This window comes from Trachemys scripta, chromosome 2 (assembly GCF_013100865.1).
Source record: "Trachemys scripta elegans isolate TJP31775 chromosome 2, CAS_Tse_1.0, whole genome shotgun sequence".
Taxonomy (NCBI): Eukaryota; Metazoa; Chordata; order Testudines; family Emydidae; genus Trachemys; species Trachemys scripta.
Genome location: NC_048299.1, coordinates 81723453 through 81749400, shown reverse-complemented (window position 1 = coordinate 81749400; position 25948 = coordinate 81723453). Strand labels below are relative to the sequence as shown.

Here is a 25948-nt window from a genome sequence, read left to right as displayed (position 1 = left end):
TAGTGTGTAAACTCAGAGCCTTCCATGTTGATAGCAGAACAGGTGAAACATACTTCAAAGGGAGAGCCCTAGAGACACTGAAAAGGCAAGAAATCTGGCAAATCTGGTAACTTGAAGAAGGTGGTTCTTCTAGTACTGTCCAGGAAGTAAGACTTGCTTTCCTCCTTGGCCCTGTGTCAGATCCGAAGCACCTCAGGAGCCATCTCCATTCCTAAACAACAGCCTAAATTATGCTGACAAACCTTTATGGCAAAAGCAGGATTTGTTCCTGGTGCTTTAGCCTGCTCTTCAAATGCTACTAATATGTAATTTGGGTTAGAGTTATGGACAGCCAGTTGATCCATCACTACTAGGACTAATATACCTTAAAATACCAAACGCTAAAACCTCTTAGGGCTAGTTTGCACTGACAGTGCTAAAGCGCTGCTGTGGCAGCGCTTTAATGTGGCTTGTGTGGTCGTGGCAGAGCGCTGGGAGAAAGCTCGCCCAGCACTCTAAAAAACCCACCTCTACGAGGGGCATAGCTACCAGGACTGGGAGCACAGCTCCCAACGCTGGTGCACTGTATATCCTGGCGCTTTACAGCACTGAAACTTCCTGGGCTCCGGGGGTGTTTTTTCACACCCCTGAGCAAGAAAGTTGAAGTGCTGTAAATGGCCAATGTAGACAAGCCCTTAAAGACAAGGAATCCTTATTCTGAATAAACTTATTTTCCTAAATCTTAAAAAACAACAACAACAAAAAAAACAACCCTCCATACACTCAGGAAGTGCAGCAAGAAATTCAAGATGCATAGGAGCTCCATCTCTAGTTCTTCACTTCTGATTTAAAGAAATTGTCCATTTTCAGGCACTGAATAATCTGGAGCTAACGCTTAGAACAGGCATTCTCGTTCCCAGTAAGAATGAAGATGACCAGCCAAGTCTCCCTGGTCTTGGGTGTGAACCAACTGCTGAGCAAAATTCAAACAAATTCCTCCAACCAGGATTACTTTCTCTGAAGCAACAAGAATGATCCAAGGAAAGCAATCAAATCAGAATGGGCACAACCAGCAAAGGGTAGGCAAATGAATAAAGTAGTGATGAAGTTTTACTCATTCTAAAAATAGTACTATCCCTGATGTAAATTACAAAATTACACGTTGCTCTGGCAGCATCAGGCACGGAAATTATTACTCCCAGAAGGAGAATTCTTGCCAAAGGACCAAAACAGTTTTGACTTGGTTTTCTTTTATGAGGCACCTGCTGAGTGTATGCAAGCCTCATCATATACTTTCTAAGTAAGGGTAATCATGATCTAGTTTGAGATTCAAAAAGAACTATTGCTGCCTAAGGACAAGCTTTTAGGCCATCCTTAACAAAATCTCAATCACAGCATAATATGTCATGAATGCCACAATGAATTCTATCAGGTTTTCTTCCATGGTTGTGGTTTCTAACACTGTAGCTAGGAGACACTTGTGGCTCCAGGCATGAAAGAAAAACTACTTTTCTGGGTAATTAGTGAGCTTCACACCATTTCTGGGAAGGACTCTTCTTGGGATTCCTTCCTAGACAAAGTGGTAGGGGGGAAATTTAGGAAAAAATATTTGATACGATGTCCCCTATTACCAACACTGAACAAGGAAGAGTACAGTCCATGAATAAGAACTATTATAATTCTGCCTGCTCATTCTCAGGATTCAACAGAAAGACTAGACTCCCACTGGAGGAAGATAAGGAAATGTAGATATTAGAGGAATACTGAAGACAATCAGTTTTCAGCCTCCATAGCCTCGAACCATTTGGCATCGCTGCTGTGCTCTTAGTAAGGACCCCTCTCACAGTTGGTCCAGCATACCAACTATTGTTACCCAGAAAAATCAAAGTGGAAATAAGAATCAGTCATTAACTAGTCTCCAACTCTCTTCTTAAGCTAGTAGAAAAATTTTGGTCCCATTTAAAGAAAGGTGAAACTTCTTGTATCTTAATGCAGTTCTGCCAAGTACTTAATTGCAGCTCATCCTGAATACAGTAATCTGATGCTTCTGTCAGCCCATAATAGCATCACACCAGTGTTAGTCAGAAGGGTAGGACCAAGGGAACCAGACTGCACCAATAAAGTATGTACCTTTTCCAAAGGGCCTTTGACTGCCTGGCTGAAAAAGGGATAGGGCTATTGCTTTTGGGTTACAAGTAGCAAAATAATACTTTCTATGTGTAAACTATTGAGTCCACAGTGGAGTCGCATATTACGCGGGGGTTAGGTTCTGAGGTCAGCGCGTATAGTGAAAATTACCATAAGGTACAGTACACACTGTATACACTAGAACAGGGGTCTTCGACCTATGGCACATGTGCCAAAGTTGGCATGCGAGCCAATTTTTTTTTTTTTTCAATGGCAGCTACGGGTCCCGGCTGCCACTGAGCCCGCTGCTGGCCTGGGGTTTCGTTCACTCAGCCGGCAGCGGGCTGAGCGGGCCAGTGGCCAGGACCCCGGCTGGCAGGAGCCGGCGGACGGAACCCCAGGTTGGCTGCTCAGCCCGCTGCCAGTCTGGGATACCAGCCGCCAGGCCTGCTCGGCCCGCACTATTTAAATTGTTATTTCTCTCTCTCTTTCTTTTTTTCCCCCCCCAAGCACGTATAGTTGAATTTGCGCAAGTTAAATGCGCGTATGATGCGACCCTTCTGTATGCTGCTTTTCTGCTCCACATCAGATATTGTCTCTGCTGTTAGTTGGCTATTGCTACAAGAACAATATTTGTTGGCATAATTCTGAAAAAGGAATGTTGATTGGAACCTTATAGAGTTACTGTTTGAAAGTGTTACTGAATAATTTTATTTTGGTAACAAACTGCAGAAGCCCTCTATAAACTATGGTACATCTGACCCTTGAAATAAAATTTTAAAGAAGAATAAGAGAGAAGCTCAGACAGCTTTTTGAGCACATGGTCAGATTGTTAGTTTTAGCTTGTTTCTTAAACTTCTTTTTTTTGTTTGTTTTTCACTTGTGTGTTTGTGTTGTTGCTGTGTATTGAAATGATCACAATTAGGCTAGTCTTTCTACATGCAGCTTTCCCTTGACTTCAGTGGGCATTATGGAATGGCTGCAAGACTGGCCCTATATTTTGAATCTTCATAGCAGGGGAATAACTTAAAATAAAGATTTACTTTAAATATGATTTTTAAATACACTATTAATTTATTGTATGGTACATGTTCAAGGAAAACCTGTTTTATTTCAAGTAGATAGTGGAGGCATTCTGTACAAGCCTGTTGTATGGTGATGGGTTTCCGTTGTTTGTTTCTTTTTTGGCAGAAAATGTGATTTCAGCAAAAATGAGTGTTTTCACTGTAAAATGTTGATGGGGGTGTTTCTATGGTAAAATGGAAAAAATATTTTATATTAGGTTAACAAATTTAAATGTTTCAGTTTGAGGATGTTGAAACATTTTGTTTTGGTTGAAAATGTCAGAAAGAAATTAGACATTCCCAGATCAAGGTTTTTTGTAACTTACTATTTTGTGAAAAGTTTTGGTATTTTGATTCTGTCCAGATTAAAGATGAAAACAGATGTTTAGAATATTAAAATTTCCTATGTATTAAAAATTCCATGTTTCAGTTCTATTAAAATTTTCAACCTGCCTTACCAGGTGGTAAAGATTACACAGTAACTAAAGTTAAATATAAATTGAATGTATTTGAACTGGAAAATCTTTGTATATTTGAAATGTATTAGACACCATTAAGCAGTTTTTGTTTTGTTTTTTTGTTGGTTTGTTTTAAAACTTACATAGGTGCATCTAAAGAAGGAGGAGCTGGAGCTGTCGATGAGGATGATTTTATTAAGGCATTTACAGATGTTCCTTCTGTACAGGTAAGACATTGTAATTTGTGCTCAATTTTATTTTCAGAAAAAATGTCTTATTTTTGTGTGTTTTGATTTGCAATTCTGTGTGTCAACAAGCTTCTTTAATCTTTAATTTTTTTTCTAATTATGCTTTGTTGTCATGAAATGAGCAGCCTTTAGCTGGGTATTGTTAAATTTTCCCCTTCAAATTATTGCCAGTGCTTGCACATACATATTAAAAATGGGTGTTGGCTTCTATTATATTTTTAGGCTAGAATTAAAAGTTAGCCATAAGATTTGTTCTGCACTGAACTTTGGTATATTGGTCTGCTCTAAGGCATTAATACTATTTCTAATGTAGGCAAAGGATAGTTTGTGCAGAGTGTATTAAAAAACCCAAAATAGTGTTGTTTTTTAACAGCTTTCTTGTGTAATTTGAGTCATGGAGGGTTTGATTTTTTTTTTTTTTTAAAATAAGTTGACAAGAGGTTTGATTCACATTACTAATTTCCTTTCTGTTCTTTGTGAATAGTGGATTAAAATTTACCAAGATATTAACTTTAGGAATTGTTTAATACACTCATACAATGCCTGTGTTTACATATGTTGGTTATTACTTGCATTCAAAATGAACATGTAAACTTTCTGTGTCATGGTCCCTATCATATGAATATGTACCCTCTTTTTTTAAAAAAGTGAAAATATGTATTTTTTTGATACAGCAGCTAATCATGGAAATACTCGCTTTGGAAATAAGTGCAAATGTATAATTGAGTCCAGTTTTGAGTCCAGTCATAATAGGATCGATTCCATCATCATTGCATTGTTCTTGGTAAATAGTGTCAAATTAGTCCTTAAGTTTTCCATTGATGGTTATTTCCCAGCCTCTCTTGGAAACTGTTTGTTTCAACTATTAGTTACTAATTAACCTTTTATTTTCTTTTCAGGTTCAAGCCTATTATTATTGTCTTAATCTTTTCCCAGTAACTGCTGAGAGAAGTGACCTTGTTCTCATTGAAGTGTTATTTTACATGTTTAATGTTGATACATGATGTGAATGAAAGACAGACATGATTTTATGGAAAAACTAGGGTTGTAACTTTAATAAATGCTGAACTAGACAAATGGTTTAAAAAGCAAGGCTAAAGTTTTCAAAGTTGGGTGCCTAAAATTTAGGACCTGAATCCAGCACACCCAGATAGATTTTTCAAAAGTGCTCATTTCTAACAGAACTCTTTTGAAAAGTCTAGCCTCTTACCTGGGTGCCTAAATTAGGGGTGCTGAGTTCTTTTTGATATCTGACCTTTAATTAAGTGGTCTGAATTATCAGAGTGCTGAACTATAGATACTTGGTGCTTCTTGTGGTTGGGCCATCTGTTAAGTACTCTCTCTCGTTGGAAAAAAATTACCTTAACCCCCAGCATATAGTAGAACACTAAGAACTCATTGCAGGCTGTGATTACCGTAAAGGATCTTCTGTATGACTGATCCACAGTGGTATATAGTGTTCCTTCCATATGACAACACAGCTGTTTGTTAGGTATACTTCTGGGGACATCTATAGGCAAAGGTGCAGCTGCCCATTTTTGTGAAGGGAATAGTTTATTGCAGGTAGCTCCATAACACCCTGGCCGCACCTTTAAGCAAATCTTTACAGAATTTCAACCCTTATGCTGCAAGTTTCCCCCCCCCCCTCTTGTTTACATCTTGCTACTGCATGGATGATTTTGAATGCAAATACACCACTTTTTCTTACTAGCATTTATCCCCAGTATGTTGGCAAGGGCGATGCTCCGCAGCACAGGGTGTGGTCAGTCTATATTGGTTCTATAACACTTACAATCCTAGACAGATTCTTCTAATCATTCAAGAGTATCCAAATGGTAAATGTCAGAATCTAATTGAAACAGATCACCCTATATGGGTTGTGCAGGTCGGGATAGCGGTTCATGATTTTAGCATACATGGAAGCACCTCATGGAGCAGGCTATGAGGCTGCATTTGTATCCAGACCAGGAGACCTCCTGTATAGTGGCCTCAGATTGCAAGCAGCGCTGCTCCGAGCATGAGCTCTAGAGTAGACAGACTGTTAAGCCTAGGAAATCCTTGCACAAGAGCAGGCAACGTGACAATAGATATAAGGACGGATCCCTCCCCATCTCAGTCCAAGGGAAAGTCCTTGTGCGCAGCTCCTAGGGAGTTAGGTCCGCATAAACCTGCCATTCAAGAAGGCAAAGTGCGAAGGAAGAAAGATCTGACAGTCCCAGTTCTGGCTCCTTCCCACAAGCCAAAAGGTGGATACCAACCAGACCCATCTGGGAGTTCCACCTTGGTTCTTCCTCCAACGGTTCCGACATACTCTGTATGGGATCCTTTGAGTACTAGACCTGGATCTCCCAATCCACTTCTCAGGGGCTCCCCAGACATCAGGGAGGATCAAAACCTGTACCTCATTTGAGGATATTTTCACTCTATAATAACCACAATATCCTCTTTTGTTGGTCCTGGATCTCCTTGGAGACATCCCTACACCTGAAGAAATCACCTTGAGAGGAAGAGGATCCTCTCCTAATGTGTCCATAACTCATAACATCCTCCCACTGGTATCAATGTCACCACCAGTAGAGCAGGAGCCTATTATTTCATCAAGAAAATCTGTCGTTCCAGATGATGCTTCCCACCCCCACTCTGAGGAAAACCATGCCAGACACAACCCACAAGAGGTACTGGATCAATCTGCCTCCTTCAGAATACGGCTACCCAGAGAACCACTTCCCAATAGGGAAGTCTGGCTGGCGACTCTATTTCTATTCCGTCGTCTTTCTTCCTTGGGAACCTGTGTCAATCATGAAAAGTCTACTTTAATACCCACAAGATCCATAGATTTCATAGGAGCGATCTAGACTCGACTACAGCAAGAGTCTGTTTCCCGATTGGGAGACTTGATGCCATGAATGATCAGATAGAGCTGGTCACTGGAGAAATTCAGGCAGGAGTTCCTTTCTTCACACCTTCACCTGAGAAGACTATCGTTACACATGGGGAGCCAAGATGAACAATCGTACTGCACAAGGCACGTGGACTCTTCAGGAGGCCAGGGTGCATATCAATTTACTAGAATTCAGAGCGGTCCACTGGGCCAGCAACACTTTCCTGTCATTCATCCAATCCTGGCCTATCCAAGTAATGTTGGATAATGTGACGACTGTCTTCTACATAAACAAACAAGGGGGAGCAAGCTCCCTCCCTCTGTGTGTAGAGATTGACTATCAGAAGCCACATAACCCTCCCAGCAGTATACCTACCATGTGCATGGAATGCACTAGCAGTCAGTCTCAGTAGGCATTTTTCCACAGGCCACAAATGGGAGATTCATGATTCTGTTCTGAACAAGATCCCCAACCAGTGGGGAACACCATTTTGGGTTCTTTTCATCTCTCAAGAGTACAAGGAACTACTCCTGTATTGCGCTAGAGCAACTCTGGGCTGCAACTCAAAGGACAGACCACCTCAGATACACCTTTCCACCCATCCCCCTAATATAGCAAACCCTGTGGAAGAACTGCCACAACAGAGCTTGGGTAACCCTCATTGTGCCCAATTGGCCAAGACAGTTCTGGTTCTTGGAACTCCTGAGGATTTCAACCCATCCTCCCATCAACCTCTGACCACTTCCAGATCTGCTGACCCCAAAACACAATGCTACAATCAGGCACCACAGCCCAGGACCACTACAACTCAAGGCCTGGTATTTGAATAGGGATCAGATGCAGAGCATACATGTTCAGTGGCAGTTCAATCCATTCTTATCCAAAGGAGGAAGGACTCTACCAAGAGAAGCTCTTTGACCAAATGCAAGTGTTTCTTTTCTTGGTTACAACACCAGCCATCTCCAGATCCTCTGGAATCTCTGTTTTTGTAGAATACCTGCTTACCCATAAGACATCAGGCCTCTCTATAGTTCCCTGCAGGTCCACCTTGCAGCAATCAGAGCTTTTTATCCTCTAATTGAAGACTATCTGTACTCAGCCAATGATGAGTAGATTCCTGAAGAGACTTATTAGAACTTTTCCAGCAATGGTGAAACCAACACTTCAATGGAACCTCAACCTCATCTTTTTGGTTCTTACCAAATCTCACTTCGAATCATTTGCCACCTGTTCTTTGTCCCATCTCTGGGTGAAAGTTGTCTTCCTAGTCACCATCACATCAGCCAGGAGGGTGAGCAAGCTGGGAGCACTCATGGTAGACCCACCATACACCATCTTCCATAAAGTCTGTTTTTTGCCTCCAACTGAAGTTCATTCTTAGTCATTTCAAAGTTTCACATGAATCAGACTATTAACTTATCGGAATTTTTCCCTGAACCATATGCTCTGATGCAGAGAGAAGGCTTCAGTCCCTAGATGTCTGATGGCCTTTTATCTACAGAGAACAAAAGCAATTCGAAAGACACCTAGGCTTTTTATCACCATAGTAGTGATATCAAGGGTAAAGACCTATCTGTGCAGAGACTCCCTAAATGGATCTCAGGCTGTATGGAGGAGGTGAAAGTCCATTCAATTAGAGCTCAAGCAACCTCTGCAGCATCTCTGCAAAAGGTACCTTTACTAGATGTATGTAGGGTGGTGACCTGGAGCGCCATACATGCCTTTACAAGACATTACACATTAGTTACTGGGGTGGCCAAACTGGCTCGTGAGCTGCATGCGGCTCTCTTACAGTTAGTGTGGCTCCTGCCCCCATTCTCTGCATACCAGACTGGGGTGGGGGAGGAGGAGGAAGGGGCTTGGGGCTTCCGCCAGAAATGACTGGTGCCTGCTGAGGGTGGGGAGCACAACTAAAAGGTTCAGGCCCCCAATAACTTGTCACACACCCCCAGTCTCACCTCCCTCTTTCACTCAGTGTTCCTTCCGCTCCCAGGTGTTAGCGCTGTGTGGAGAGGAGGCGGCAAACAGCTGGGAGGTGCATGGAGGGTCCTCTGTTTTAGCTCCTTGGGGAGAGGCAGCAGTAAAAGTAGTGGCTCTCCCTGCAGCTCCCAGCTGTTTCCCGTTGCCTCTACATAAGGTACAGTCCCCAGTTTGCCAGCTCTAGTAGCTGCAGTGCAGGGAGGGGGCCGGCAGCACATGACCCCACATGTCTTCCTCACACATCGCCTCTGGCTGAAGCCCCATGGACAGCAGTACTACAGACAGTAATATCATCTGCAGCCTCGCGCCCACCTCCTGTTTGACTACTGCTTACTAATCTCTCACATGTGGAATATACAGGGATTGGCACTCAAAGAAGAAATGGATGTTACTTATCTGTAACTGGAAGTTCTATAACATGTGTGGTCCCTATCTGAATTCCACTGCTCTGTCCTCTCTGCTTGGTAAGAATAGAACTGGAGAGGCATTGGTCTGCTCTGCTGTTTATACCTTCAGTTCAGAGCACAAGGAGATTAGCTCCCATATGCGCACCAATGGACACGGCTTACTAAAAATGTCTGGACTCAGACACATGTGAATACAAATAGGGACCACACATCTCATAGAATCAGATAGGGACCACACATCTCATAGAACCTCTGGTAACAAATAACAAACCTCCATTTTCAAAATACTACCATTTTCCAACAACAACAAAATTTGTCAAAAAATTATTGCAAGTTGCTTAAGAGGAACTTACTTGGAACTCTGTCTCTGACCTGCTTCCCTCTGTTTGCTGGAGAAAAAACAGAACTTCAATTTAGCATGTTTCATGAAGGCAGAAAGGAGCATGTTCTGGTTAGATCCTAGAGACAGGGCCGGCTCCCGGCACCAGCCCACCAAGCTTGTGCTTGGGGCGGCACCTGGAGGGGGACGGCGCAGCGCTCTGGCCCCCGGGGAGAGCGGGGCCACGGCCGGGCTTGCCGCCCTTCCCCCGGCGCTCTGGCCGCCCTCCCCCCGGCCGCCCTGGCTGGGGCTCGCTGCCCTGCCCCCTGCGCTCTGGCTGCCGGGGGGAGAGCCGAGCCCCGGCCGGGAAGAGCCGAGCCCCGGCCGGGGCTCGCCGCCCTCCTCCTAGGGCTCCGGCCGCCCTCCCCCCCGGTCGCCGGGGGGAGAGCGGAGCCCCTGCCGGGGGCGGCAAAAAAGCCAGAGCCGGCCCTGCCTAGAGAGTAGTGTAGGGGGTGGAGTAGAGAAATCAGAAGGACTTCAAAATTAACTTGATTGTATATGAAAGTGGGTGCTTTCAACACATAAATTTTCTTAAGCTTCTAATTTTCCTCCTTGTGAAATCTTCCTTATACATGAACACTGGAATTGACAACTAATTCTAGCTAAGCATCACTTGGATACGTATTCCTCACATAGATGTTACTGAGATTCTTAAAGTATTTTTCAAACAAATTGTTGGTTTTATTTGTGTTGTAGAGTGCCTAGCAATTCAGTCAGGGCTCTATTGAGCTAAGTACTATATACACATAAGAAAAAGAAGTCCCTGCTCCGGTATTATTTCAATAGTAGAACAATTTTATATACATACTGGGAAATTAGATTGAAATTTAATCACAATAACATATTGACCTATTGCCTAAACATTTCACTCACATTGAACTGTAACTGAATCAAAAAATTAAATTACTAAAATTAGTAAATCACTGGGGCTGGTGATTTACTTGTTCTATAGACTGAGACTGAAATCTTTCCTGAGATAAAATGTTTATCACAAAATCAATGTTACACTTTTATATTTAGAAGGCCTTGAATGACAGTTGTGTATATAAATAAAAATTTGTTCTAAAATGGAAACTCTATTACAATCTGACTATGTGGAATTTTGTCCTTAATGTTTTCAAAATTATAGTTCAATTGTTTTTTAAACGTAAGACAGTTGTTGTCCCTTTCCTAAGGTAAACATGGAAATATTAAGTCTATATATTATTTGTTTTTAAACAGATCTATTCCAGTCGAGAGCTTGAAGAAACATTAAACAAAATCAGGGAAATTCTCTCAGATGATAAACATGACTGGGATCAGCGAGCCAGTGCGGTATGTTTTTTATCCAAACAGATTGTCCAAACGTTGTTCTAAAAAAGCTTTCACAAAATGGTGAAGTATTTACAATTGAGATTAATTCAAGAAATTTTCATATTAGATACACTTTTAAAGATGGAGTTGTTTCTCATATTTTTATATGGTGGTGGTGTATCATTACAATATCAGTTTGAAAAAAATAATTAGAATATATAGAGAAATATATTTCTAACAGTGTTTAAGTGGTAATTTTTCCAAAGGACCTCTTCCGAATCTTAGCGTGTGTATACACAAAATTATGTGCGCACACACATATGTATGTGCCTTGCAGGTAGCGACACTTGCCTGTAGGCTTTACATATTTTAAAACCTCTGTCTCTGTGCAGTCAGGAGTATTGATAACTAACTGTCTTAATTTTGTTGTAGCTCAAGAAGGTTCGATCGCTGCTTGTTGCTGGAGCTGCACAGTATGACTGCTTTTTCCAGCATCTACGGTTGTTGGATGGAGCTTTTAAATTATCAGCTAAGGATCTCAGATCCCAGGTGGTTAGAGAAGCATGCATTACTGTAGCGTAAGTACTTGCTTGGCTTTTTATGACGTTGGTTTTAAATAGCACTAGATCTAAATAAGGTATATGGCTAGCAATGTCAAGATTTTAAAAAAATACATCTCAGCTGTGCAAATGCACCATCAGTGTTGCAGTTCCTGTGTACCATACCTGGCTGGAGGGTGAAGTCAGGATTTGAAGCTGTAGAACAATGCATATAATCTAAGGCAGCACTCTTCGTTGTAATTGCCAGTATCTTCCATGATGTAGAAGATATGTTATACCTTGGCTGAATAAGACATCAGCTTGAAAAGAGAGCGTTTGTATAAAAGAGCAGGGGAATATTTTAGTAAGTGAAATATTTTTACACTTAGTAATTTACTGAAGCTGTTCTGAAAAGGTATATGAATATATTGTGAGTTAAGCATAGAAATAGTCCTGTTAGATTTTCATTTGAATTTTCTATTGAGAATAATTCAAGTGCTTTATAGTTGGATAATGCCTTGTCAAAATTTGTTTTGAACAGCAGATGAAGTCTTGAGTGACCTTCAGTGTATATCACTTAGGTTGGGACAAAGTTTGTTCTCTTTAGATAATAAGTGCAATTCTTTCATAGAAAAGAAAATCACTTATAGAAAAACAGATGCGCCACCATTTGAGTTATGCATTTCAGTCCTTTTGATAACCAAATTGGATGAGTTTACACATTACAGTAATCACTGTTTACTCGTAAACTTGGGTTCCAAGCCTCAAAACACTTACTCCTCGGTGCTTGTTACCATGACTTCAGTGTGATTATTCATAGTAACAAACTCTGTGCTCTGTAGCATTTTCAGGAGCAGGCCCTTACATTTAATAGTTTAGTCAATTGATTGAAAATAGAAGTGAAATGAGGAACTTCAATATCAAACCATATATATATATATATATATATATATATATATATATACATATACACACACACACACACACACAGACATGTAAGTGGTCAAATATATTTAATATAGAGCTGTCAATTAATGGTAGTTAACTCACGTGATTAACGCAAAAAAATTAATCGCGATTTAACAAAGTAATCGTGATTAATCGTACTTATAACAATAGAAAGCAATTGAAATTTAATAAATATTTTTGAATGTTTTTCTACATTTTCCATATTGATTTCAATTACAACACAGAATACAAAGTGCACAGTGCTCACTTTCTATTATTTTTAATTACAAATATATGCACCGTAAAAATGATAAACCAAAGAAACATTATTTTTCAGTTCACCTCATACAATTACTGAAGTGCAATCTCTTTATCGTGAAAGCCTAACTTACAAAAGCAGATTTTTTTTTTTTTGGTTACATAACTGCGCTCAAAACCAAAACAGTGTAAAACTTTAGAGCCTACAAGTCAACTCAGTCCTACTTCTTATTCTGCCAATCGCTAAGACAAACAAATTTGTTTACATTGACAGGAGATACTGCTGCCTGCTTCTTATTTACAATGTCACCTGAAAATGAGAACTGGCATTCGCATGGCACATTTGTAGCCGGCGTTGCAAGGTATTTACGTGCCAGATATGCTAAACATTTGTATGCCCCTTCCATGTTTCGGCCACCATTTCAGAGGACATGCTTCCATGCTGATGATGCTTGTTAAAAAAAAATACTGCGTCAATTAAATTTGTGATTGTTCTCCTTGAGGGGAGAATTGTATGTGTCCTGCTCTGTTTTACCCGCATTCTGCATATATTTCATGTTATAGTAGTCTCGGATGATGACCCATCAGATGTTCATTTTAAGAACACTTTCACAACAGATTTGACAAAATGCAAAGAAGGTACCAATGTGAGATTTTTAAAAATAACTACAGCACTCGATCCAAGGTTTAAGAGTCTGAAGAGCCGTTCAAAATCTGAGAGGGACAAGGTGTGGAGCATGCTTTGAGAAGTCTTAGAAGAGCAACACACTGATGCAGAAACTACAGAACCCAAACCACCAAAAAAGAAAATCAACCTTCTGCTGGTGGCATCTGACTCGGGTGATGAAAATGAACATGCATCAGTCCGCACTGCTTTGGATAGTTATCAAGCAGAACCCATCGTCAGCATGGAAGCATGTCCTGTGGAATGGTGGTTGAAGCATGAAGGGACATATGAATCTTTAGCACATCTGGCACGTAAATATCTTGCAACGCGAGCTACAACAATGCCATGCAAACGCCTGTTCTCATTTTCAGATGACATTGTAAACAAGAAGCAGGCAGCATTATCTCCCACAAATTGTAACCAACCTTGTTTGAGTGATTGGCTGACCAAGAAGTAAGACTGAGCGGACTTGTAGGCTCTAAAGATTTACATTGTTTTATTTTTGAATGCAGTTAGTTTTTTTCTACATAATTCTACATTTGTAAGATCAACTTTCATGATAAAGAGATTGCACTATAGGACTTGTCTGAGGTGAATTGAAAATACAATTTTTTTGTTTCTTATAGTGCAAATATTTGTAATAAAAAATAAATATAAACTGAGCACAGTACACTTTGTATTCTGAGTTGTAATTGAGATTAACATATTTGAAAACATAGTAAACATCCAAAAATATTTAAAATAAATAGTATTCTATTGTTGTTTAACAGCGCGAATAATCACGATTAATTTTTTAATCGCTTGACAGCCCTAATTTAATGTTCATGGTATTCTCAGAGATGCACAGAAATAGACATTTTTTTTCTGTGATGTGGGGGCTTTCCCTCAACAAATTAAGAAAAAAAAATCCATATTTTACCACAGAGTAGACAGGCACTCTTCCTTTTAAATGCATCTTCACAAAAGACATTATTTAACCCTTTGGTACTCGGCATGTCACTCGCTTCTGATTACACGCGCATCTTGCATTTGCTCTGCACTGGTGAAACCTTTGCCCTGAGCAATGGAGAGTTAAATTGCTATGAGTATGGAAATCATCATCTACTCTGAACTTATGGCCACAGTCCTTGAATAAATAAGATGGGGAGGGACTGCAGATTTCATGCATGGGTAACTATGACACATTTTATAGTTGCCTATGGCAGGATAAATTATTATATAAAACTCAAAATGTCACTTAATGTCATTAGAATAAATGCTGTGTTAAATTACTTTTAGAATTCAATTTTAATATATTTCATTTACAATGAATGCTTGATGTCCTTGAGAATATCCACATGAATGTTTTGTTTTCCAAGTTTATACTGTCATGGTATGGTAAGAAACAAAACTAACACTGTAGGTCCTAAGTAACGGTACACACATTAACTTCAGCTTTTTAAAAGTGATATTTTACATGTAATCTTAATTTTAAGGAAGCCTAAGTCTGAGAGAGAAAATTACTTACTAATGTTTAAACTTTCAGGTTGTCTGCAAGGTAAACAGTGTGGTATTCATGAATTCCGTGAATCTTTTTTCATTAGGAAGATATAGACGTGGAAAAACATAAATTAAGTACTATCATAGCCGTTGTTTGGAAAGATGAGTCTTTAAAATGTGTGATTAACTTTCTGTTACTTATTTTGAGGCCATAAAATTATTTTTATTAACTAGTTTTATTTCATTTCCTGAACAGTCATCTTTCAACAGTTTTGGGAAACAAGTTTGACCATGGGGCTGAAGCCATTGTGCCTACTCTTTTTAATCTGGTCCCTAACAGCGCCAAAGTTATGGCAACTTCTGGCTGTGCTGCAATCAGATTTGTCATTCGTGTAGGTATTCCTCTGATGGTATTTTATGGATTTGTTTGATAAAAAGTAACTCTACTCAGCTAGTCACTCCTAACAAAAATCTGTTGCCAGTCTAATATACCATATTTACATAGTCATTGTTTTTAAAGACTGAACTGTAAGTTTTGCCCTGGGCAAGTAATTTTTTTGACAGAGGAACAAAATGTCATTATTCATCATCCATCACCACAATCATGGTAAAGCGTGGGCAAGGAGATATTGTGAAGGGCAAGTGCATTTTCCTGACTGTTTTGCGAGGCTGGGCTATTTAAGCGTATACCAAGAAATAACATTATCTTGAGGGAACGGCAAAGTGATTTAAACTGTGGATTCGCTAGTAATCAAAACATCCATTTTATTTAAATAAAAAAAAATCAGACTGCCTGCAGTTTATATATAAAAAGCTCTGACCCTCTTTAGCCTTTACAAGTAGTAATTACTATTTTACACTGACCTTATCCACACTACAGCTGAATCTGGGGATGTTTTTGTAAATTGTTAGAGATCCAGTCAGCTTAACTAGTTGCAAGTGTTTTTATGGCATCCACACCTAGTACTCTTCCTAACCATGTTTTAAGAGCATATTCTGGGACATCCTGGACAGCTGTCACTTAGAACCTAAGTAACAACTGCGTGTGCTAAGGGCCATGGGTGTTTTTCTTCCAGAGTGTTCTGGGATGTCTAACTGCACAGTTAGGAGAGGAGGAGGGAGTAGTTTTTTCAGTTACAATGGCATGAGTTGGGATGTCTGTACACACCAAAATAACTGATTTCTAGTTGCTCACAGAAGCCAAACTATATACCAGGCTAGTTAGGTGTTGGGGTAAGATATAAAAAGTGAATACAACCAATGATTTGCTTATTGCAATTTAATGGGGAAAAAGGTTTATGAGAGTGTTTAAACTTTCGTCCACGAAAGAATAACAGACAATAATCATACCAGATAATAAATTTGGCAGTCGAATAATTCCCATCCCAGTGTGCCCCTAAGCCTTATCAATCAGATAACTTTTGCAGTGTGCCTTGAAGGTCAGCAAATTTGAGCTCTTTTGTACCAAACGCTGGAAATGAGCCGAAGGACCCTCACAGAAAGCACACTACCCCCTGGCTTGTCTCTCTAATCACGAAGGGTCAAGCACCTTGACTGATATGATTCATAGCGGTAGGGCACTGGGAGGGCAGAGATGATCTGTTGGGGCAGGTCCCAGGCTAATTAGGACTTTATAGGTCAAAGCTAACACTTCAAACTCCTCCTAAAAACCAGCTGGCTGCCAGTGTAGATGCTGGGGTACTGGTGTCTTGTGGTGTTAGTCAGAGATCCCACTTATTCTGTAGCAGCTTCAGTCTCCCACCTTCAGTCTTGTTTGCCCTTTTATTGTGTTTCCTGTTCCTTGCCCTGGCAGTGCTTAGTGTAGTCTGTTTTCCCTTTGAAAACCAGTAGAAGCAGATTATGAGACAAGTGGACATCAGGGTGAGGAATCCTTTCCACCATCAGAGAGGTGGGACTTAGCTCATGCAGTTGAGCACTAGCTCCAGTGTTTAAGCTGTTGAAGTGGGATTCTGTTAAAAAGAAATATATCTGTGGACAACATTAAAGCTGTCTTATTAATGCAATCTCAAAGTCAATTTAAAGCAAGCTGTAGGCCAATATTCCGTATTTTTCAGAAATATTTGATTACATAAATAATTTTGTGCATTTTTCTAATTCCTCTTTGATGCATTTTTCTGAAAGGCCTGTGTCATGATGTAAATAGCTCTAGAGACCAAATATTGTAAAATAAGGCTGTTGCCTCTATTTGAAACATCGTGTTCCTTCCCCAGTAGTCTCATTACCACATGCCTTATATGTTGATCAAATACCCTTATTCATTGATGAAAACTGTACAAAAGTACAAATGAATTTATATTAATTTTTAAAAGTCAGTTACGTGAAAAATACGACAAATCAGTTGCTGTTCTGGAATTTTCTATGTTCATTTATTTTTAATGTTGAGAGTAGGCAGTGCATTAAAAACTGAGAAGAATCCTGCTGTTACGAGAGGTTCACATGGTCATGTATCACATTCACAAGCTATGGGAAAAAATACCATGCACTGAATGGGTTGCTAATAATACAGTTTAAAAAAGGCCATGCAGTCTTTATATTATTTATATCGGTTTACTTTTTATGCTCAGGTGTTGGTTAGAATAACATCTGAAATTGTATGGAAGCAACATCAATTTAGATTTTCTGTGGAGAAACAGATATGGTACATTTGAGCCTTCAAAGGGTTTTTTTGGTGGCTAAATGTTACATAAATGAGAAAATTGGGGTATGGTCAGAAATGTTTTTCCTTGGATATTTTTATATCTTAATTTTACATATGTTCATGACCTAGTCAGGGAAGTGTACTTTTACACACACTCTAAATTTGGATTAAACAATTAACATTTAAAATCCTATATTTAATCATTAATATTTTATCTGTTGCTGAAAAATTATTAACTACGTTCATTTGAAATTTAGCACTCTGATTTTAGGAATGTTTTTGGCATTGGCTTCATTGTGTTATAATATTTATGGATTTTTTTCAGCATACCCATGTGCCCAGACTAATACCTTTAATAACAAGCAACTGTACTTCAAAATCAGTTGCTGTCAGGAGGTGAGTATTTTATAAATAACAAATTATTAAAACTGTTAGTTTATATTCCTTAATTTTGCTAGTAGTCTATTATAAAATTATCTTCAAAATAGTATGTTTTTATTGCAGTCACCGTAATATAATGTGAAAATCTATTATCTAATAAGCTACCATGCACTACAGATAATTGAGATTCAACAAAGTAAGCATCCACGTGCTGGTAATGAGTGAAAAAAACTTTCCCTAGAAAATACGTGAGGGGGTCTCAACTATCAATTTCTGCAGAATTGAAGCTTTTGATTTTTATTTTTTTATTTTTTTAAGTTTCAAGCTTATTTCACTGCAAAAGGTAACCTTCTAAATGGAACCTAAATGTAAATAAATGAAGTGTTTTCCCAAGTCTGCAGAGCTCTAGTACTTCTGCTGCCATAGGTTTCCTAAGCAGTAATAGACTGAAATTAACATTACTCTGGTCAGTTTTGCTGCTGCAGTTCAGAACCCACTGAGCAACAGTGAATGTATCGAATTTGTCATTTTTACGCTAATGCCCCTACTTTGCAAATCTATGAACAGCAGCAGAGGCAGACACAGAGGTTATTCATGGGGATGGGACAGCTCAGAAGCATTATAGATTTTTGCCTCCCACTCTTACAGCTCCTTGAAGGGCTTGAGTGGAGTAGTGAGATCTGCCCTTCTATGGAGCTGGGGAGGGATAGAGTAGCAGAGACCTTCCTCCACTTGAAGCTGTCAGAAGGTTCTGCAGGAGGACAAAAAGATGGAAAGTTCCTTGCATCTTCCAGCGGCTTGGTGATTGGACTTCTACATTTATAAGACACCAGCTAGCTACAGGCGGTTACAAAAGATGATACTCCTAAGCAAGGAACAGGACTTGCTGTCTTGTCGAAAACCCACCAACCTCCTCCTCAACAGGTTTGGTGTGGTTGATTTTCTCACTGGGGCATTGCCACTTGACTTAGCTGGTGTGCCTTTTGTGCTAAACATGTTAAAGCGGTTGTATTTGTAGTAACGCTTGTTGAACATCAAGTGGTCATATGAACCATTTCTGCTTTTTTAAAATGCAGTGTGATTGCATGTAAGTGGAAAAATCTAAACAATGTGCAAAGTAAAAAATTTTTCCACCATTACAACAGAAGAAGCCAAACAATTTCCTAGTGTGTTAAGTGTGAGATATTTTATTATATGCAGTTATTATTTTCCAGGAGGAAAAAGAACAAAGTTATCACCTATTATTTCAGGAAAGTAGAGAATTGCAGGTTTTTAACATTTTTTTCCTATTTTGTTTTAGACGCTCCTTTGAATTTTTAGACCTGTTACTGCAGGAGTGGCAGACTCATTCACTGGAAAGGTAGGAGTTCCTTTTTGTCATCTAGAAAAGTTTTCAGTTAATTAAAAAAAAAAAAAATCCTTCATTTAAATCCTACAACTAGACCACTTAAGTCATTTGTGAAATAGACTTTTGCTCTGTATAATTATACTATTTGCTCTTATGAATTGTCCTATCAGTGTTTTATTGCTGCTGTTTAAACTTACTTTGGGATTTAGAACTGGTATACAAATACTTACCTGAAATTTAAAAGGTTTGTTTAAATTTTGTTTTGTTTCTCTTAGCATTAATGTGATGAAAAAATAATTTTATGCTCCAGTCAAACAACTGTATTTTGAAGAGAAAACTGATATTTTTCTTCAAGTTATTGTCCCTACACGTGTTCTATGTCTTGTGTGCACTTTCATGCACTTTACATCAAACTTTTTGTCAGCATGACCTCAGGTCCGTGCCTTTGACCTGCTCATCTGTGTGCTCCATTACAAGAATATATAGGGAGTGGTGGTCCTCCTCAATTGCTTGCAGCTTGAGCCAGTGTTGTGGTATCTGCTAGCTAGCTACACAGCTTGTTTATTATTTTTATGAAGTATTTCTTTTTGTTAGCTTTTCATTTATTTTATAGCCCAAACGTGTGCTTGGGATATGAGGGGTGTTTCCTTCTCCTGTTTTGTGGTCAGGGCTTCTGTTGCCCTCAGCCCGTGTTTTTTTGTAGCCTTTCCTACATGTATTCTGAAAACTCAAGACTTCCATTAGTGTTTGTATTAATCAATGTTCTAGTGATTTTAATTGTAGTTTGGTAGTTGAGATGTTAGTTACATTTTTTGTCGGGGGTATGAAAGAAGGACCTGCAGTCTTTTTAAAACATTATTACTATTCCTTCAATAAATAATTATTACAAATTAGGTTCTGATGATAGTGTGTCTGGAATTTTAATCCTAACATTAGAAAGAAAAGGAAATACTACAAAATTCTTATTACCAGAAATACTTTCTAGATTGGTGGTATTGTACAATCTGTGTGTTTGGCTGTATAGATGCAATATCAAACTAGCTGAAAGGTGGGAAAAGTTTTGTTCTGTCTTCGCTCCCAATAAAGTTGCCTAACTTTTTTGTCCAGAGTGCAAAATAGGATCATGATGTTGGAAATACTGTGACTGAATATTTTTTCTAAGGAGAAGTATGTTACCCAGCAGTGGCTTAAATTAGTCTACAGTAAAATGACCTGGAAAATATTTTACACATTACTCAGTGATACATAATATACTATGTATTGCTAGCATGTTAAATCAGAGAGGTAAAAAAATCTCTTTTCCCTAAGAAAAGACAAAATCAGTATTTTGCTGCGACAATATTTGATAGGTATTATACTGGCTGACAATATTCAGTGCATTTTAAATCCAGCCTGAAAAGGATGTAAATAAAACATATTAATCTAGGTATTTATTGGCCATAATCACAGTAATATCTGAGCATCTCACAGACTTAATTCAGGTTTCAGAGTAGCAGCCGTGTTAGTCTGTATCCGCAAAAAGAAGAACAGGAGTACTTGTGGCACCTTAGAGACTAACAAATTTATTAGAGCATAAGCTTTCGTGGACTACATATATGTTCCATTCTATATGCATCCGAAGAAGTGGGCTGTAGTCCATGAAAGCTTATGCTCTAATAAATTTTAGTCTCTAAGGTGCCACAAGTACTCCTGTTCTTCTTTTCACAGACTTAAATGTATTTAACCTCATTAACACTCTGGTGAGGTAGGAAAAATAGTATTTTTCACAGATGGGGAGCTGAGGTATAGAGCGATTAAATGATTTGCCTACGGTTACATAGGAAGTCTGTAGCAGAGCTGGGAATTGAACCTAACCTCCTAAATCCTTGTCCAATAACTTAAATGCAAGATCATCCTTTCCTAATACTGTGGTGATATTTTATAAGTAATGAGAATTCTTTGCTTTCAACTACTAGTACAGTATTTTTGAGTAAATAATCATTCTTCTTCAAGAGATGTCCCTGTGGGGGCTCCACTCCAGGTGTTGATGTGTCCCTGCGCCTTCACTTGGAGATTTTAACAGCAGTACTCGTACCAGTCACGCACTCGCAGAGCCTATCCCTCGGCTCTGAGTGTACCTTAATAGTACGCCAGTGCGACCAGTCTCCTCAGTTCCTTCTCTACCGTCCCTGGCCTGAGATGGAGCCCAGCAGACTCGTTAGAGACTTTCTCTCCCTTTGTTACAATTACCTTTCTAGTTAGTTTGTTACCAGTAGTACTTAGTTACCATTTTTTATCCTTTTCTCTCCTAAAATAAATAAATAAATAAAACCTTTTTCTTTGTTCCTGTCAGTGGCAGCCGATTCCGATATGTTTGGCTCCCCAGGCTTTAAGCGCTGGTCTGCCTGCAAAGATGCCATCCCTCTGTCAGAAGGCCATGCAAAGTGCATAAAATGTTTGGGGGTGTCCCACGTCCCCCCAAAAATGTGCCCACTGCAGCAAACTTAAATCTAGGGCACAGAAGGACAGGGAGCTGAGACTAAAACTGCTCCTCCTTCAAAAATCATTAGGGTCAGCTTCAGACCCGGGCGCTGACTCAGGATCCACTGCACGCCACAGCCCCCCCGCCTCAAAGAGAGACAAGAAAACTGCAAAAAAAGGGCACCTTCTCTCACCTGCAAAGCGAACTTTGCGGGAGAAGACTTCCTCAGGCAGGTCTACAGCCTCCCTCCGAGCACTTCCCCAGCTGAGCACTTCTGACGCGCTGGGCTCCTCCGGCGCCGTGTGAAACCCGGCTGCGGCTGTGGAGGTACCACCAAACTCCGGTGCCGAGGCTTCAGGCTTCCAGTTGCCTGCATCTCATATGGCACTGTTCAGCACCGCGATGGAAGCCGTGCCGACACATGCTGACGTGCCTGACCCCCCCGCAGGCTTTTGTTGCTTTCCCGGCACCGACACCCACTAAGCTGGCCGGCAGTGAAACAATGCTTAGGACACCGGTGCAGAGGGATTTTTCTTCACAGCACATTCCTCTTGCACAGCCCTCCCCTCACAGAGGAGGTCCAACACTGCAATTTACAGAGTCTAGGGATCTGCTGGTATCACCTGTCCTGCAGTCACCCCTACTCAATGCCTACTTCTCTCCAAATGCTCGGTCAGGGTCCGGACAGCCTTCCTCCAATGATGGTCAATCAATCAATAGAGGTCAGAAAAATTACCTCGTCCTACTCTCAGGGTCTTGCCCCATGGTGTGTAAACCCCTGGATGGCACCACCTATGCCCTTCCCTCCACAGTGGCAATATTGGGCACCAGGGGCATCTTATCCTCGAGACCACACTCACTATGCCACCTCAACCAGGCGCAACACCTGTCTGGCACTGCCAGCTGACGAACCTGACACTGACATAAGGCACCAGGCAGCACCATCACAACTGCAGGATCAGTCACAACCTGCCTCAAACCCAGTAGACCCAGTTGTTATGCTTGATGAAGCCTTACTTCCCCCTTCCCCCACATCTTCGGATGATTTCTCAAAACTTCAAGACCTTTTCAAAAGAGTTGCCAGAGAGTTAAGAATTAACTTGGAGGAGGTTCCTGAACAGCAGCATGAGTTAATGGACATCCTTCAGCCCTCTTCTTCTAGGATTGCATTACCGATCAACGCAGCCCTTTTGGAACCTGCTAGGGCCATCTGGCAGAGTCCTGCTGCAAGCTTACCTACCTGTAAACGAGCGGACTGCAAGTACTTCATCCTTTCCAAGGGCTCTGAATTCCATTTCACTCATCCAGTGCCAAACTCGCTGGTATTAGACGCAGTTACCAAAAGACCAAACACCAGTTTCCCCGCTCCACCCCATCCGACAAGGACAGTAAGTGACTAGATTTGCATCTTCCACGTTACAGTTTCGCATTGCTAATTATACTGCTGTTCTGGCAAAATATGACCACAAAAATTGCAACAAATTCATGGACTTTATTGATGACATTCCGGAAGGAAAAAAACAACAATTCACAGCTCTAGTTTCCGAGGGACAAATCATCTCACATACCGCTCTTCAAGCGGCCCTCGATGCAGCCAACACTGCAGCAAGATCCACTGCTACAGTAGTGGTCATGCGCTGAGGTTCATGGCTTTCCTCCTCTTCCTTTCCTTGAGAGGTCTAGAATACCATTTAAGATCTTCCCTTTGGCAACAAACTCTTTGCCTTCACGACGAACGACGTACTTCATTCAATGAAAGACTCAAGTCTCTACGGTCTCTATGAATTCAAACACCTACGATCAGAAGGCGACAGTATCGGTATCAACCCTACCAGAGTCCACGTTACCCTGCATGTACCCAGCAATTCCATAGATCACATGAGCAACGACAACAGCAGCAATGCCAGAGACCCAGATACTAGTGTCACTGTCCCAATTCCTCGGCAGCGTCTCAATCCCCTCCGATTAATGAGCATATTTGAAGCCTTGGTCAAGGGTTTAGAAAACAGTGTTCCCACTTCAGCGCTTACACCACATGTCCCTATTTTTGGACACCGCCTACAACCATTCTCCTATCAATGGCAGAACATTACTACCGACAAGTGGGTTACAGAGGTTGTCACAATTGGCTATTCGATCCCTTTCCTATCCTTGCCTCTTACTCACCCACCCTCCCTGTCCCTCTTCAGGGACCCCTCTCACGAGCAACTACTCATCCAAGAAGTACAACATCTTCTATTGGGATCAGTGGAACTTGTGCCTGAACGACATAGAGGGAAGGGGTTTTATTCCCATTATTTCTTAACAGAAAAGAAAACTGGGGGATGGCGACCTATCCTCAACCTCAAGCGGCTCAACAAATTTATCAAAAAGCAAAAGTTCAAAATGGTTACCCTCACCACCGTAATCCTAGTGCTGGAGCAGGGCGATTGGTTTTCAGCCCTCGACGTACAGGACGCCTATTTTTATGTGACTATACATCCGGCACACAGATGTTTCCTTCGTTTTACCCTTGGCTCGACACATTTTCAATACAGGGTGCTACCCTTCGGCCTATCCACCGCCCCCCGGGTTTTTTCCAAGCTCCTAGACATAGTCACTGCCTACCTTAGGAAACAAGGACTTATCATAATTCCTTACCTCAGTGATTGTCTCCTCAAAGCTTCAACGCTCGATGAAGCGCTTCGATTCACGCAGCTCACTGTCGATTGTTTCCTATCCCTCGGCCTACAAATAAACAAAAACAAATCCACATTATCTCCTACTCAGCACCTGGAGTTCATAGGAGCACACCTCGATTCCCGGACGGGAATAGCATCTCTCCTGCCTGATTGCTTCAACACCATGAAATTATTGGCAACGAAACTCTGCGACAGTCCTCAGGTCACTGCTCGAGACTGTCTACAGCTACTAGGTCACATGACCTCGTGCACTTTCGTGGTCCAAAACGCACGACTATACATGAGATTCTTCCAAGCTTGGTTGGCCATGGTTTACAGACCGAATGTGCACGCTCTAAAAAAGCCTCTATCCATACCTTTCAGAGTCAAAGACTCTCTCCTGTGGTGGACAGTTCCCTCCAACCTCTGCTCTGGAGTCCCCTTTCTCCAGGATGCTCCATCCCTCATAATGACTACCGATGCATCCCGCACAGGGTGGGGTGCACACATGTCCCACCACACAGCCCAGGGGTATGGTCTTAAGCCGAAACCTCCCTGCACATAAATGTCCTAGAACTTTGAGCCATACGCAACGCCTGCTGTCACTTCCTCCCATTAATCCAGAACCAACATGTATGGATAATGACAGACAACATCGCTTGCATGTTTTATGTAAACAGGCAGGGTGGGGTTAGCTCACACGCGCTTTGCACAGAAGTCATGAAGCTCTGGAATTGGTGCCTTGCGAACAACATTCTGATATCAGCCGCCTATCCTCCTGGAGCTATGAATACCACAGCGGATTAATTAAGCAGACACTTTCCCTGGGATCATGAACGGGATATAAACGAGACAATCATCTACAACATATTCCACGTGTGGGGCTACTCAACTATAGAACTTTTCACAATTGTGAAAAACATGAAATGTCCCGAATTTTGCTCCAGAGTGGGACTGGGCAAACATTCCCTGGGAGATGCGTTCATGATCCCATGGCACCAGGACTTGCTATATGCTTTTCCTCCGATACTGGTTCTCCACAGAGTACTAACAAAGATACAGACAGATCGTGCCACGGTAATTCTGATTGCCCCGTCGTGGCCCAGACAACCATGGTTTCCGTTCCTCACCAGAATATCAATCCGCCCACCAATCTCGTTGCCCCTCACTCCAAACCTTCTATTGCAGCAATACGGCTGATTTCTTCACCCCAACCTGTCCATGCTTCACCTCAAAGCTTGGTACCTACAGGGTTCTCCCAAAATGAACTAGCATACTCTGAGCAGGTTCAAAGAATGCTCCTACATAGCAGAACACAATCTACTCGCATCACCTATCTCCGTAAGTGGAAGCGATTCACACACTGGTGCTCACCTAAACAACTTCTTCCTACTTCTGCACCTCTCCCAATCATACTTGACTACCTATTAGATCTCAAGCAATTGGGCCTTTCTTTCAGCTCCATCAAAGTCCACTTAGCTTCTATTACAACTTTTCATGACAAGATCGACGATACCTCTGTTTTTGCTCATTCAATCACCAAGCGTTTTCTCAAAGGGCTCCAATCCCTATACCCAGACATTAAATCTCCTACCCCTCCGTGTGACCTTCAATTAGTTTTATCCTGCTTAACTCAACAACCATTCGAGCCCCATGCCACTTGCTCCTTCTTACACCTCTCTAAGAAAACAGCATTCCTAGTGGAATCACCTCCGCCAGACGGGCAGGAGA

The 25948-nt window shown here is 40.9% G+C and overlaps 1 protein-coding gene across 40 annotated transcripts in view; it reads left to right on the top strand.

Moving 5' to 3' along the window:
• The window catches only part of CLASP2 (cytoplasmic linker associated protein 2), a 277986-nt gene that overhangs the window by 117956 nt on the left and 134082 nt on the right, over nt 1-25948 (top strand). For all 40 annotated transcript variants that reach the window (XM_034761038.1, XM_034761043.1, XM_034761035.1 and 37 more), the window contains 6 exons: nt 3776-3855; nt 10746-10838; nt 11250-11395; nt 14965-15100; nt 17693-17763; nt 19049-19108. In XM_034761038.1, coding sequence (XP_034616929.1) covers nt 3776-3855; nt 10746-10838; nt 11250-11395; nt 14965-15100; nt 17693-17763; nt 19049-19108 — 586 coding nt within the window. The remainder of the gene's footprint in view (nt 1-3775; nt 3856-10745; nt 10839-11249; nt 11396-14964; nt 15101-17692; nt 17764-19048; nt 19109-25948) is intronic.